Source organism: Danio aesculapii, chromosome 5 (genome assembly GCF_903798145.1).
Source record: "Danio aesculapii chromosome 5, fDanAes4.1, whole genome shotgun sequence".
NCBI classification, from domain to species: domain Eukaryota; kingdom Metazoa; phylum Chordata; class Actinopteri; order Cypriniformes; family Danionidae; genus Danio; species Danio aesculapii.
In genome coordinates this window covers 35930162-35944987 of record NC_079439.1, presented here as the reverse complement: position 1 = coordinate 35944987, position 14826 = coordinate 35930162, and the positions used below count along the sequence as shown (strand labels likewise).

General features: G+C 33.9%; 1 protein-coding gene across 1 annotated transcript in view; it reads right to left on the bottom strand.

The window, feature by feature from the left end:
* gfm2 (GTP dependent ribosome recycling factor mitochondrial 2) overlaps positions 1-14826 on the bottom strand; it is an 18408-nt gene extending 3582 nt beyond the window's left edge. The window contains exons 1-18 of the mRNA XM_056458060.1: positions 14544-14826; positions 13714-13795; positions 13585-13630; positions 13275-13372; positions 11513-11638; positions 10447-10535; positions 10074-10162; positions 9929-9989; positions 9661-9846; positions 8230-8310; positions 7682-7830; positions 7462-7602; positions 7109-7208; positions 5974-6151; positions 5819-5895; positions 4329-4467; positions 1435-1617; positions 1221-1336 (exon numbers count right to left, since the gene is read on the bottom strand). Of these exons, the coding sequence (XP_056314035.1) occupies positions 1221-1336; positions 1435-1617; positions 4329-4467; positions 5819-5895; positions 5974-6151; positions 7109-7208; positions 7462-7602; positions 7682-7830; positions 8230-8310; positions 9661-9846; positions 9929-9989; positions 10074-10162; positions 10447-10535; positions 11513-11638; positions 13275-13372; positions 13585-13630; positions 13714-13795; positions 14544-14579 (1977 nt within the window). The 5' untranslated portion in view covers positions 14580-14826. The remainder of the gene's footprint in view (positions 1-1220; positions 1337-1434; positions 1618-4328; positions 4468-5818; positions 5896-5973; positions 6152-7108; positions 7209-7461; positions 7603-7681; positions 7831-8229; positions 8311-9660; positions 9847-9928; positions 9990-10073; positions 10163-10446; positions 10536-11512; positions 11639-13274; positions 13373-13584; positions 13631-13713; positions 13796-14543) is intronic.

Sequence of the window (14826 nt, the reverse complement as noted above, 5' to 3'; positions counted from 1 at the left end):
CAGGATTTTCAAAGTAGTCGTGTCACAGGTGTTTTCACACAGCATGAATATCTGAGCTAGCGTTCCATCGTCGCTGTGTTTACACTGCAGGATGGATCGGGGACAGGGGGTTTCACACTGCATGACTTTACAATAGGAAAAATCGCCGACAACTTTGTCCAAACTACATCTCACAACCAAACATACGCGAGAAGTGACATGGAAACAACACGAGGTCTAGTTGTATATCTTTTGGTATTAACTGAATAATGAGAAAGGAGCCTATAGCGGGTAGAAAATATACTTATTTTGCTCACCTGGCTTATTAAAAGTTTGCAACCTTTTTATTTTCCGACCTGGTTGTGGTATTGCTCAGATGACACGTCAAACAGACACGAGTGCTCCTGCCAAATTTACATTGGTGAAATTGGACCTCCATTTCTTGTGTCCAATCAAATAAGTGCTTTTAACTTCTCCCCCAACCTCCTGCTGTCCTGCAGGTACCCATACTAGTGGATGCTGCTCTCTCATTGGCTGGAGATAATCACAGAAGTTATTTTCAATCAGAACAGATTTCACATGGCACGATTTAAATCGCTGACAGGTCCAGGTTTTTAGCATGCCAAATATCTCACGGGTGTCGGCGACTCATCGGCGATTCTCTCAGATTGCGTCTTTGATAGTTTTCACTGTGTGCTTGTTACTCGTGTGAATGAGCACCAACTTGCCTGTGATTTCTCAAAACCTGTTGGCGAGTCAAAATCGGGGCTAAAATCAAGCAGTCTGAACTCGGCATTAGATCACATTTTTTAAATGATCAGTCCAGGAGGTGGCGCTGATCGACAGCAGGATTAGTTCAAAGACATTAAAAGTAAGTAAAATAGATTTAAACTATTGTTCAAAGCTGTCCGAATGGGACTCTTTATACACATCAGTTGTCGACCGGAAGTTCGAAGCATCCCCCTTGCGCATACACGCAAAGCATAATGGGTAATTTTGCGTTTTAAGAAAAAGGTCAAAAGGTATGTACATTACAAAATGGCTCTCTAAAATTATTTGATGCATCACATGACAGACTATTGTCGTCTCATCTGGTTCTCGGTTTCACCGAGGAAAAAAAAAAACTTGTGGACTCAAATACTGCACTGACAACCTTATTCTGCTGATGTGTGATTGTGGGTATAAACTCGTGTGTGGTGTTATTTGATAATAATTGTGGAAAAAAGGTAAAGTTTGAGTACCTTCAGCATGCAGCGAGATACACAGGCCGACACCATGGCTGCCGATGTGCCTGATTCCAAACGTACATTCTTGATAACGGTCTGTACTCCTTGAACAGGAAAACCCAGCACAGGACCTGCACCGAGAGACAAAGTCACAACTGCACTGCAATACTACACACGATTATCTGAATGTGTTAAATGTTCCAGGTTTAGAATCAACCATTTCTGTTACCTTGGAGGTAGGCACTCTCAACCCCGTTTTCCACAGCCTCTCTGACATCAACAGGAAGCAGCGCTTTTACGTCCTCTTCAAAAGTGATGTCACAGGAAGCACTAGAGTTCTCCTTCAGAGGATGAACGGTGAGCTCCACAGAGACAACATGCCTCTTTTCACCCAGAGTACGATCTAACAGGTCTGAAATGATCATCCAAATCATACACTTTTTTTATTTTACGGGATAGTTCAGAGAAAAATGAAAATTCTTTCTTCTGTTGAACACAAAGGAAGATATCTTGAAGAATGTTGGTAATATTGACTTCCACAGTATTTTTGTTCCTACTACGGATATCAATTGTTTCCAATTTTCTTCAAGATACCTTGTTCTGTATTCAACTGAAGAAAGAAATTCATGAGTGTGAGTAACTTTTCATTTTTTTCCCTTTAAATAAAAGTAACACTGTAGTATTTGGTATAATATTATAATGCAATTAAATACAGGGTTTCCACTCCAAGCCAAATGTCAAATTCCCTGACTGAATTTCCATGAGCTACAGTGCTCAGTATATACAAGTACACCCCTCACTATTCTCTCTTTTAAATTCAGAATTTTAATAGGAAGCCATACAATATTATATTTGTGCATATACATTAGATTAGTCAGTACTGAAGCCAAATCTGGAGCTTATCTAACAAAACGATACGATAATGGTCCAAAAACTAGTACACCCAAATTTATGCTATAGAAAAATATTAAATACAAAAAAATAAAATAAAATAAAAAGAGTAAGAATTATGGAACAAAATCAATGCCAAAAGTATTGAATTAAAAAAACTTGTTGAATAGCACAAACTGAAAAAAATAATACAATGTTTTAACAAGTTCTTGCATTTTGATGAGTTGAATTGCAGAGTTTGTATTTTTAGGTCCTGAAATTTAACAGCTGTTTATTAAAGCTGTGAATATTTCGACTAAAAATAGTTCAAACACGTTTTCGAACTTGTAAATTCAATCATTCATATTCAATTTCCAGGTTTCACTTACAAAATATTCAATACAAAATATTCAATACTGCAATAAAAACTGCCCAAATAAGGGTTTTCTTATTTAATACTGAAAACAAATTAAAATAATTTATAATAGCCTATTATCAAACCACACTTGGCTACTCATTTTATTACTTATTCTGAGACATTGATATTATTGCTACTTTTGTGCCGTTAATACCCTTTTTCTTGCCTTAGCTACATAACAATAAAACGATAATCTTTACAAACTATAGGACATTTTGCAAACGTTTAACCGTGGCAGAACCCCAAAAATTAGAAAAAAGAGAAAACAGGCAAAGTGATAACTAATAAGGGATAGAAATAAAGGGTGTTAAATATTTTGTAAGTGAAACCTGGAAATTGAATATGAATTATTGAATTTACAAGTACAAAAACGTGTTTGAACTATTTTTAGTTGAAATATTCACAGCTTCAATAAACAGCTGTTAAATTTCAGGACCTAAAAATACAAACTCTGCAATTCAACTCATCAAAATGCAAGAACTTGTTAAAACGGTGCATTATTTTTTTCAGTTTGTGCTAGTCATCAAGTTTTTTAATTCAATACTTTTGGCATTGATTTTGTTCCATACAGAATCAAGAGAAGCAAAACAATTGAAAGATTTTATTTAAATTTTGTAGGCTGAAATTTATTTATTTATTTAATTGTATTATCTTTCAATTTCTAAATATGTTTGGTGACTAAAATATTATTTTAATAAATATATCTAATAAATCTGTTTTGTTCAAATGCACCAAAATACATTGCCAGTATTCACTGAGAAATGGATACAAATATAAATTTTCAAAATGAGGAGTACTCAATTATGCTGAACACTGTATAATGAATAGAAAAACAGGCAGCGGTTGTGTTGAGCAGTCCCTCCAGATTTCTGGTTCTGCAAATGCTAAATTTAACACAGAAATAGTGTAAATAGCACATAATTGAAAAGAGATTACAGTTTTTTAATTGCCTCAGATTTCCCTCATATTTTGGCTTTTCCTTGACCACTGTTCAAATGTTCTAATGCATGTTCAAATTTCTTCTCAAATTCTGAGTTGTCATAGACTCAGCAATGCGCTGCGCTTTTCTCTAGGTGTGTGACCCACTTTAGATGCACCATGTGTACACTTCATATGAATTATAGAGACCAAAGATTCTTTAGGTTTTATCATTACTTCAAAAAAGTAATGTGTACTATTATCTATATTTCTTAAGTAAAACACCACAAGAAATTCAGCAACTATTGCCACAAATTTTGAGAAAGGTCGCTACAAAATCAGTCAATTTAGTCCACAATTATTAAAACGTTTTCCCCACAAAAAACAAGGACTGATTGGGCACAGAGCAGACAAAAAACAGGTACAGCCTAACCTAAACATAACAATAATAATATGATAAAAAATACATTATCGAAAAATACATTTTAATGAATGGGAAGTAAAATTAAAAATAACAAACAAAAATCCATGATCTTGCAAGACTTTGAAAAAAAAATAAACAAATAAAATCCCCTGATTTCACTGTCTGGAATAGACCTTTAAAAAATTGAATGATATTTCAGACATTCCATGATCTCTGGAAACCCTGTGAATGTTACAGTTAGTTGTGTGTAAAACTCCAGGCATGTCAGTTCCTGACATATACCATATACACACATATACATTTTTTATTTATTTATTTATTTTTTATTTTATTGTTTTATGCCTAGTCTTATCCATGGGCAAAGTCTATTCTGTTAGACTGAACAATAAATGAGTGAATACAGACAAACAAATCAGATGAACTGACAAGTGTTTTACCACAACATTGTGAAATGATAGTCAAAATATGAAGACATTGTTTACATTGGCGTTACCTGTGGCCGTTGCTGACTGCAGGATGGTCTCTCTGTAGGCCACTTGCAGGGGTCCCAGATGAGTTTCGATTTTGTACTCTCTCTTAATTCGGTCATGGATGATCTCAATGTGCAGCTCTCCCATTCCGCACAGTACTGTCTGTACGTGTGTATACATACAATGGTAAAACTTTAAAATAAGTTTGTATTAGTTAATGCATTTACTAACATGAACAAATAATGAACATTACATTGATGACAATATTTGTTCATGTAAGTGAAAATACAGTCGCTCGTTGTTAGTTCATGTTAACTCACAGTGCTTTAATGTAAACAAGCATGAATTCAGATGTTAATAATCTATCATGTTGATCTACGATTAATAAATGTTGCAATGTATTGTTTATAATTAGTTCATGTCAGTTAATGAAACCTTATGCTAATTGTAACCAATAAAAGAATAATTCAAAGGAATGACAAAGATAGCACAGCTATTATATTCTGGTTATTTTGTAATTATACAATATTTAATGAAGACTCTTCCTTCAATGTAAAACTTTTTTATGCCAGATAACAAACAAATTAAGAGCTGGAAACAGTTTTAAGGTTAATATTATAAGCCACCTTAAGATTGTTCTTTTGATTGGCTACAGAACAAACCACTGTTATCCGGTGGCTTACCTAATTAACTTAACTTGATTAGTGAACTTAATAACCTAGTTAATCCTACAAATGGTACTTTAAGCTGAATACTAGTATCCTGCAATATAACTAAAAACAAATTATGTCATCATGACAAAATAAATAAGTTATTAAAATTATTATTTTACCTCCCTTAAGTTTGCATATAACAGCTAATTAAATTTCATTGATTCTAAATAAGTTAATAGTGTTAATTATAAAATAGTGAAAAAAATGTATACTTTTCATACAATGATACATTCAAATAACTCATCAATATTGGAAAAAGGTTACCCCATTAACTGCCTGCTCTACCAAATGGTTGACCATGTTTTAAATAAATAAGGACTGTTAAAGTCATTTCAAGAAAATACTGTTATAAATAATGGTTTGCACACACAGCTTTGTTGGTTAACAAAAGAATTCAAACATAATCCTGTTGCACGACTACACGACTAAGTGAAAATCGGAAATATTTCATGGCATATGTAAAAAATAAAGATGATTTAGTATTCAAAAATGATTTATTTTGATTATGTTTCAAATAATTTTTTCTCACACTTTCTCAATCTCAACCATTGGGTAAAGTTTGATATTTTAGAAATTTTGGAATGTGCTCAAAAAAATGCATTGAATGTGTTAACTAACGACATTAGGAGTTAAGAAATCCAATCTAATTTTTTATTTTTTTTGTTGGGGCAGTTAAAGGGTTAATGCAATGAGGGATATGTTTGAACAACCATGCCAATTAATCATGTAAACTGTAAATGGCACAATTTAATAGACGAAACACTTTCAAAGATGAAATCCTGTGTAACGGGTTCATTTACCTGTCCAGAATCAGGATCTATTCTGACTTTCAGACTGGGGTCTTCCCTCTGCAGGCAGTTAAGTGCGTGCTCCAGATCTGTTTTACAAACCACAGAGAGATCTCAATCCCGGCACTCGTTGCAGCTTATCTGGAAAAAAATCGTAATGTTCTAACCTGCTTGTTTGGCCATAGTAGGAGGTTCAATGGAGCAGAAGAACACAGGCTCAGGGACCTCCACTCCTGCAAGAGCCACACTGTGAGAGCTGCTCCTGTTCTCTGCTTCAGCCTGAGCCAGTCGAACCGCCGCTGCTGCAGATGCTTTGGAGGACACGATGGTGTCACCGGTTACTGTCTGACTCAAAACAAGAAACATTATAGAAAATGCTACCATAACAATGTGTACAATGCATGACAGCATTACACTGAACTGAACATTTATATACTAAACTGAACTAGCTTCAATTTACTATAACTACACCAACATTCTACACTATTCTCTTGCCTGCTTGAATTGCTGGAATGTTCCATAATTTGAAATATTATGGCTTTTACTGTCTTTTTATTATCTACAGTGTTATAGAAATTAAAATGAATTGAATTGAAAGACAAAAATAGTGTTTATTGTACTTATAGTTATCACTCCTAATAATGAACCCATTTTTGATCACATGACCTTGGAAAAGTGATAAATATGACCTATTTACCTTATTTCAAATGTGTTACATTATTATAAAGCAGTTCAAACAAGCGTTGTAAACATGTATAAATTCTACGTACTAAGGCTGTACTATCGTTTCAGCGTTGATATCGCAATGTGATCATTCACAATAGTCACATCGCGAGTATATGCAATGTTGAGTCGAGATTATAAGCTATGATTTTGACTGTGTGAGGGTTTTAAAAGCATTCAGGCATAAGAAATTGTACTGTTTGTAACTTTGACAAACTAATAACAATTCATTTTATTAAACTGTTGTGAAGACTATGCAGCATTATTTTATATTTTATTATTCAATTACCGTTTACCTGAATAAAGTCCGACTTCTCTGAAAACAAATTACTATTTATTTAATTGGTATCTTTTTCTTTATTGAATTTATCTATGCTTGTAGACTGTTTTTTTATATTTTATGCATATGCACTCCCCTAGAGGATCATCCAAATCAATCTAAAATTATACATTTATTCAACAAATCTAGAGAAATTGTATTCCTATCGCAATATATATCGCAGAATAAAAAAAATAATCGTAATGTTAGATTTTTCCAATATCGTGGAGCCCTACTATATATCATTGCAGCTGAATTACCTGTTTGAGTCCAACAGTGAGTGCAATGTTTCCTGCAGACAAAGACGGGATTTCTATTTGTTGATCGGCAAAAGGTAAAAGAAGTCGACTCATTCTCTCCCTGGAGGACAACACACAAAATACTGTTCTTCAGGATAGAACTTCAAACAAAACAAATCTTGACTCATGAGAAAGCGTAAAGACATCTAAGAATTAGTTTTAAAAAAAACAACAACACCAAAGTACTTGTTTTTCAGTTATTTAAAGTTAAATATCAGCTTTTATAGTGAAATTAAAGTAAAATTGTCATCAGAACCATTGGGTCTCATTTACTGACAAGTAACTGCATGGGATGTAACGTTTACTAAACCTACGTTTCATTCCTGTTGATGTTGTGCACTGATGACTGAGCTTTCATGCTTCCTGAATAGATCCGTACAAACACAAGCGGACCCCTCTGTTTGTCATGAACCACTTTGAATGCCAAAGCACACAGATCATTTTGATACCAGCGCCTGTGCAGACAAACATATATGCATTTTTAAATGGCAATAAAAAAACACTTAGTAGAGTTTAAAGAATGGGTGTACTCACACCAGGTCATGGTTCCTCTCATTGGGGGCAGGAAGGTAAGCAGTGATGGCATCTAGCAGAGGTTGAACGCCTTTATTTTTTAGAGAGCTTCCATACAATACAGGTACACCCTTACGAGCTAAAGTTACTCTCCTCACCGCCTCCTGCAACTTGATTCATAAAGAGAATTTGCCCAGAGGCTGCTGGTTTCAGTTTCAACCTCACAAATTTAGTTTTGCTAGATTTTATAATACAGAAAATGTTTTTTAATGAATGACACAATTTTCTTTCAATAAGTTTCTTTTAAATGATAGATTTTATTCTAAATACTGTACATTTTGAAGGATTTGTTGTGGATTGAGGGGAACTAAAACATATGTTCATAAATTTGTTTTATTTTTTTAAAATATCAATATGTTTATATTCATGAAACTATAAAATGTGATTTATACACCAATTGAATTAATATGCGTTTTGCTTTATTTACTCTTTACAATTAAATTGACACTGTGTGTGTCTAATAGTCAGATGCAGTTATTTGCATAGACCACTGTATTGTATATTCTTACCTTCACTGCAGGAACTGCATCAAAGTTTTCACCATACTCTCCCAGCAGCAGCTCTGCAAACTCATCATCTAGATCTGCTACCTGTCCACACAGATTATGCAAAGATTATTTCCATCTACATACCTAATTAGTTTTCCAAAAAAATGAAATGCAAAAATAACAAAATCCCTCTGGTCTGCTCAAATGATGAGGCTAAAGCTCACAACCTCTAGTGTCTCATGCTAGAGCACCTGAGATTCACTCGCACAGTCCCCACCAGCTGGCCTCCATTACACTCACCCCCCAAACCTTAAAGTCCCAAAGAAATCAAACTAACCATATGATTTTGTTAGCTCACATTGTAAGTTTTGTGGTGACCAATTCAACTTTGCATGTTATTAAAAACAATTGCCCTTCTAATCTTTAATTGACATCTGAAAAAGCACTTCCAATTTTTTTTTCATTTAATTTGTCAGATTACTTATCTTGGGTCAGTTTTGACAACAAACAGAAATGGTGAGGAGGAGGAGTCTGTTAGGTTGTAATAACTCTCCCCAAACTAATTTCCCCATCTTTCTGAGGGAAATGCCTACTTTACTACGTCCATTCAACTTGCAGTAAAAAAAAAAAAAAAAAACATGCCACGCCCACGGTTTGCTCATTTAATATTCATTTTTTCTAGGAACTGCATCATAATACAAAAAAATAAATAAATAATCGCAGCTTCCGGTTCATTGGGACTTTAAGGGTGATTTACACTGATTTATTCAAACCTTTTGCCATGGCTGGCACTGATGTGCACCGTAAAAAAAATTAACTACACATCACAACAACACAAAGCGTAAGCTCTGTGATTGGTCAGCTTGGTAGCAATGATGATTATGGGTGGTGCAGAGAACTGTGAGCCCATTGAAAGTATAAATGCATGACTATGCACAAAGCATGCACCGTGGGTTACGGCGATCAACACAGAAGTATAAATCTGCCTTTACTCCCATGTGTCTTAAGGCAACAAATGTTACCCCCCTTGTTCAACATCCATCCACCCACTGAGAGCGTGGCTCGAACTGGAGATTCCAGCATGGCCGTCTCCCATGCTAGAATCATCGATTCGAGCCCTGCTCTGAGTGGACGGGTGGGTGTCAGACTTGAAGTATCGCAAAAATATCAAAGAGCACAAGTAATTAAAGTAATATAACTCATCTACTAAACATTTCTAATGTTGTTATGATATTTTGATATTTTCAAAAAATGTTTTTTGTTAAAACAATGAAAGTCAATAAGTTCTGTTGTTGTTTGATCACAAGCATTATTCAGAATAACCATTTCAATCCACTAAAAAAGGTGGTAAGTTACGCAAGGAGGAAAATAATTTATGATAAAACTTTTATTTAGGGAAAAACTAAACTGATCAGAATGTATTTTGTTTTTAAATAGATTTTTGTGTTTCACCTGTTCTATCAAAGCGGCTCTGGCCTCACTGACAGCCAGCAGCACATCTGGGTCATCCGAGTGCTGAAGGCTGTTGATCTCAAAGGAACGACCATCATGTGTGAGTGAGTTTCCTTGCCACGTCATTTTCTGCCTAGTGATCAAGTCCACCAATCCGGTAAAGCTCTTCCCAGACCCAACGGGAATCTGCAAATGACACGAAGTGTTCAGACTGAATCCTTGTATTTGTAAGTGTGGTTGCTTAATAAGGGTTGCTCAAAAAGCGTACCTGAAGAAGAACAGGGTTGGCTTTTAATTTAGCCTTTATGCTGTCTATAGAATACCTCAGGCTAGTAGAGATGAGATAGAGATTAAACCTTAGTTATCTGCAGTCATTCATTCATTCCTTTAAATCAAATATTTGTGTGCATCACCTAGCTGCAGGTTTGTCCATCTTGTTCAGGAAGCAGATACAAGGAATGTTATGTTTTTCTGCCTGTCGCCACACAGTCATGGTTTGAGCCTGAAATATTGGTCAGAAACACCAAGACAATTTACAAATGAATAAACCTTCTGTCCGTGATACAGTGTCAACATTCCACTTATGAGTAATATTAGTTAAACACTATATATGTACTATATGGTTAGGGTTAGACCGTGTTATTTGCATATAATTAAGCATATTTATTAAGTACAAGGTAACTTTTACATAAACTTTGGCCTAAAAAAAGATTTATAATGCCATCAATCAATATTACAATAAGTTATTAATACAATGATTATATTATGAAATCATTTCTGCCAAACCTCTACTCCAGCAGAAGCATCAAACACAGCGACAGCTCCATCTAACACTCGTAAAGCTCTCTCAACCTCCAGAGTAAAATCAACATGACCTGAAAGAAGAAAGAACACTTATCAAGATTGTCAATGCAGACGAGCAAATGTTTGGTGCCCGTATGTCTTTTTCCCAAGCAAATGTTATGCTTTAGAACTTTCTATGAAATACATAATGTTACATTTATTCATATAAGAAAGCAGCAGCACAACTGTGTCTTACATAAACAATAATAAACCTTTATTTTGCAGCAGATCCGCATATTAAATCAGTGGTTCCCAAAGTGGTGATTGCTTGGCGATTTCCAAAAATCAAATTCATTTATTAAACTATTAAATAAACTATTTGTTAAACCTACTGAAGAAAAAAAATAGTAACATTGTTAACATGTTAATAATAAACATTAAAAAAACAGCATGCAAATAAAAACCATCAGCCTTTCGATTTTTTTGCAAACTCTGGGGTGATTACATTATATTAAAGACACAGCAATAGTGTCAGATGCAGCATATTGATTTTATGGCATCAAGTTAAACTTTCTGACAACTTTACAGCATTCACGTACATTAAAGATAAATACACGCCAAAACTGAACATGGACGATGGTTCGAGTGGCGTTCTCCAAAATTAAATGATGAATAGACTTGTGCCTTTGGATATGAGTGCACTGTTGTGTGCAAGGTTTATACATTTAGAACCACCTCAGAGGATATTGGGCATTATAAGTCACTGGCATTGTTATTTTGGGGATTGTTAGCTGAAAAGTTTGAGAACCCCTGTATTAAATAACATTTGTGAGATATTGTAACAGTAACAGAATAAATGACATTTTACACATCTAATTTCTCACGTTTTACAACAAAATGTAGTCTTTGTGCTCATGAGGCATCTTGTAAAAACATAACATATTTTTAATCCATAAAATAATGCCATAGATCTTACTTTAAATTTGAAGTAATATGTGCCTTTTGCCTTTCATAGAATATAATGCTGTAGTTGTGAATGAGTGACACGTGTGTGATGGCTATCATGTACCTGGTGTGTCTATGAGGTTAATCCTGTAATCCTTCCAGTCAAAGGTAACAGCAGCTGACTGGATGGTGATTCCTCTCTCCCTCTCCTGGGCCATGTAATCAGTTACTGTGTCTCCATCATCCACATCTAAAAATAACAGATGACCATTCACACAAAACTAAGGCGCACAACACTTCTTTAATCGTGCATTAATGCTAAAAACAAATAGCTATTTTGAATTAACTTTTACATGAAGATTTTTTTCTTTTCTTTCGAATATAATATCTTTAAAAGCTTTTTAATTATTTGCATTAAGTTTTAATAATGTTAGTACAACAGCTAAGTCTTTTCATCTAATAGTTATATTTTATTTCAGGCCCATACCCAGCCTGGTGAAAAGGGTGGTTCTTTTTTTCTCAAAAGTGTACACATTTGCAGTTACTCACCTTATTTTCTATTTAATTATGAGGTTTAAATACTGCATTTAAGTGAGATTTTAAGCACTATTTTTAGCTGGACAAGCTTGTCATCATTGCTTGGTCATCATGACCACACTTTTTGAGGTACCAAAAACATTTGCTAAATATTTAGAATAAAGAAATATGAAAAAATATATATATAAAAATAAATAAATTAATTAATATATATATATATATATATATATATATATATATATATATATATATATATATATATATATATATATATATATATATATATATATATTCTCTATACATTACAAATTTATTACATCATATATCATTAGGAAAAAAGGAGTCTGTTAAAGTTTTAAATTAAATTAAAAAAAAAAAAAAAAAAAACTGTAGCCTAAACTGGGCAGCACATTCAATTTTGGCCATCTGAATTATAAAAAAAAGTAAAAACATTAATATTAATAATGGGGAGCTTCTTGATTTTCCTTTTCTTTATTTCTTGTTTAACAATAATAGCCACCCTACTAGTATAAAAAATGTACTTTAATATGAGCTGCTTTTGGTGCTTTTAATGTTTTTATAGTTATTTTGTTTTCTTTCAAGAATAAGGTCCAAGATATTAAATAAAAGTTACTTGTAGTGAAAGATAACTTCACTTACGGCAGATTCTATGCTAGGCATGGGACGATAACCGTTTTAAGGTATACCGTGGTTTGGAAAAGTCAAGGTTTTAAAATTGGCAAAATTGTCTGTAATACTGTTCCTAAGGTATGTGTAAAACTTTGTATTTTTTTAGGACGACAGTATCTCCAGCAGACAAAAAATGCAAAGAAGTTTTAAATGGTAAAGAAATCTGTGTTTTTGAAACAAATGACGAGAGTAGAAGTCAAAGATCCATTTAAATTATTTAGCCTGACATGTCTACTGCTCCAAAAATATAAATCTTTCAAAAAAATAAAATATTCAAAGGGGGAAAAGTTTTAGTTTTTTTACCCAGACATTTAAAAAGAACATATTTTGAGCAGTAATCACATTTCGTGATACCGTGAAATTTTTATTCCAGGTTATAATACCCTCAGAATCTTACACCGACCCAAGCCTATTCTATGTTTCTTTTTTTTTGCACAACTGGACATGGACAATTTTTGGAATCCGTCTTTGATGCCTTCACAACTAATGATGGCATAGCAGTCAAAATAAGACAAACCTTTTATCAGTGGGGGGTGGGTCTTTTGAACCACCCGAACCCCCCATGGCTATGGGCCTGCATTTTATTTAAGTGCTAATTCAATTACGATAAAAACATTGATCTTACTCCTAATCTACTTTCTTTCTAAACAAGGGCTCACCTCCAAGAGCCCGTGTGTAGCCAGAGTAGAAGAGCATCCTCTCAGTGGTGGTGGTTTTCCCTGCATCTATATGTGCCATGATGCCTATGTTACGAATTCTGATCAAAAGCATTATAATAAACACGTGGCGTGAATAAACCATTTTTTATTCAAATGATAAAAAGTTTAGAATCTGTTTATTCTAGATTATTTATGTGAACATAAAAACACTTATCTAAATACAGTCACCTGGTTTTCTTTTGATTCCAAGTTCATTGCTATCAAAACCACACTTGCAACAACATGTTTTGTAAAGGATGTCAAATCTTACTTTGAGATGTCAGGGTTGACCACCGCTCTAAGTGACTTTACTTCATCTGCAGAACAAAAGAAATGCAGTGATTCACCAGCGTAAATCTGCAAAACATTCTGTAACTGAATAACTATCAAATCATTTTACCTTGTAACAAGCTGTAACTTCTTTTCCATGTCACTCTCCATCTGCATGTCTGTAAGGATCGGTTTATCAGGTGTCTGGTGCTCTGAAAGTAAGAAACCAATATTATCAATGAATGACTTTTATTCTATCATGTAATCTGATTGAATATGACTGGTTAAATAATTTCAAAAATGTAAGCACAGTTGCAGTTAATTATGTAAATCAGCAATACAGGCTTATTATATGACGTAAAACTCTTTTTAGTATTCACCAATCTTATATTAAGGTAAAGTTGAATTTATATTCACACATTCGTTCAGTGACAACTTGTGACACGGTCCCTATAATGTTTACCATGCTACTTTGAATATTTGATCATAATAGGATGCAAGTAGGACTTGAAACAACATTAGCACTATTGAATTGACTGTGAACAATATTATACTTTGAAAGTCTTTGGCTGACTAACAGAAGATCCCTATTTAGAATTTGCAAAGAATACTTTTCTGAAAATATAATATTAAAAATAAGATGTGAATATAAAACCAACTTCACCACAATCAATCTTACTGACCCACACATTTGAATGGCAGTGTACACCTAACAAACTCTGACTCTTAACGTCTAAAGAATTATGAAAGAGCTCACTTTTAGGTTACACTCGGAATTAGCATGCAAATATGACTTTTCTGAAATTACATTATTAAGGAGAATGTCTGAATATCCGAGTATAAATCCAACTTTACCTCTATTCATGAAAAAATGTAAATATCAAGCTAACTTAAACGACTGTCAGTATCAGATGCCTCCGCATTTTATTCATTCAATCTTGTCAAACAAGACACACTTACCCCTCGGAGGACGGGGAACGTCAGACTTAAAAGCATTTTGCAAAAGAATATTTTGTTGAGTTAAAGATCCTGTTGTACTCTGTGACACATGACTGATGTGCTTCAAAGTCACTTTGAGATCTGACCGGACATTTAACCGCTTAAACGGAGTCACTTATGAAACAGGAAGGTTAAAGCATTAGAAATTGTTATTTTCCAATAACATAATGTAGAAAACGTGTAACTTGTATTTATTTAATGCCTTTATTCAGTCGGTGACACTTAACGACAGCACACCGTTCGG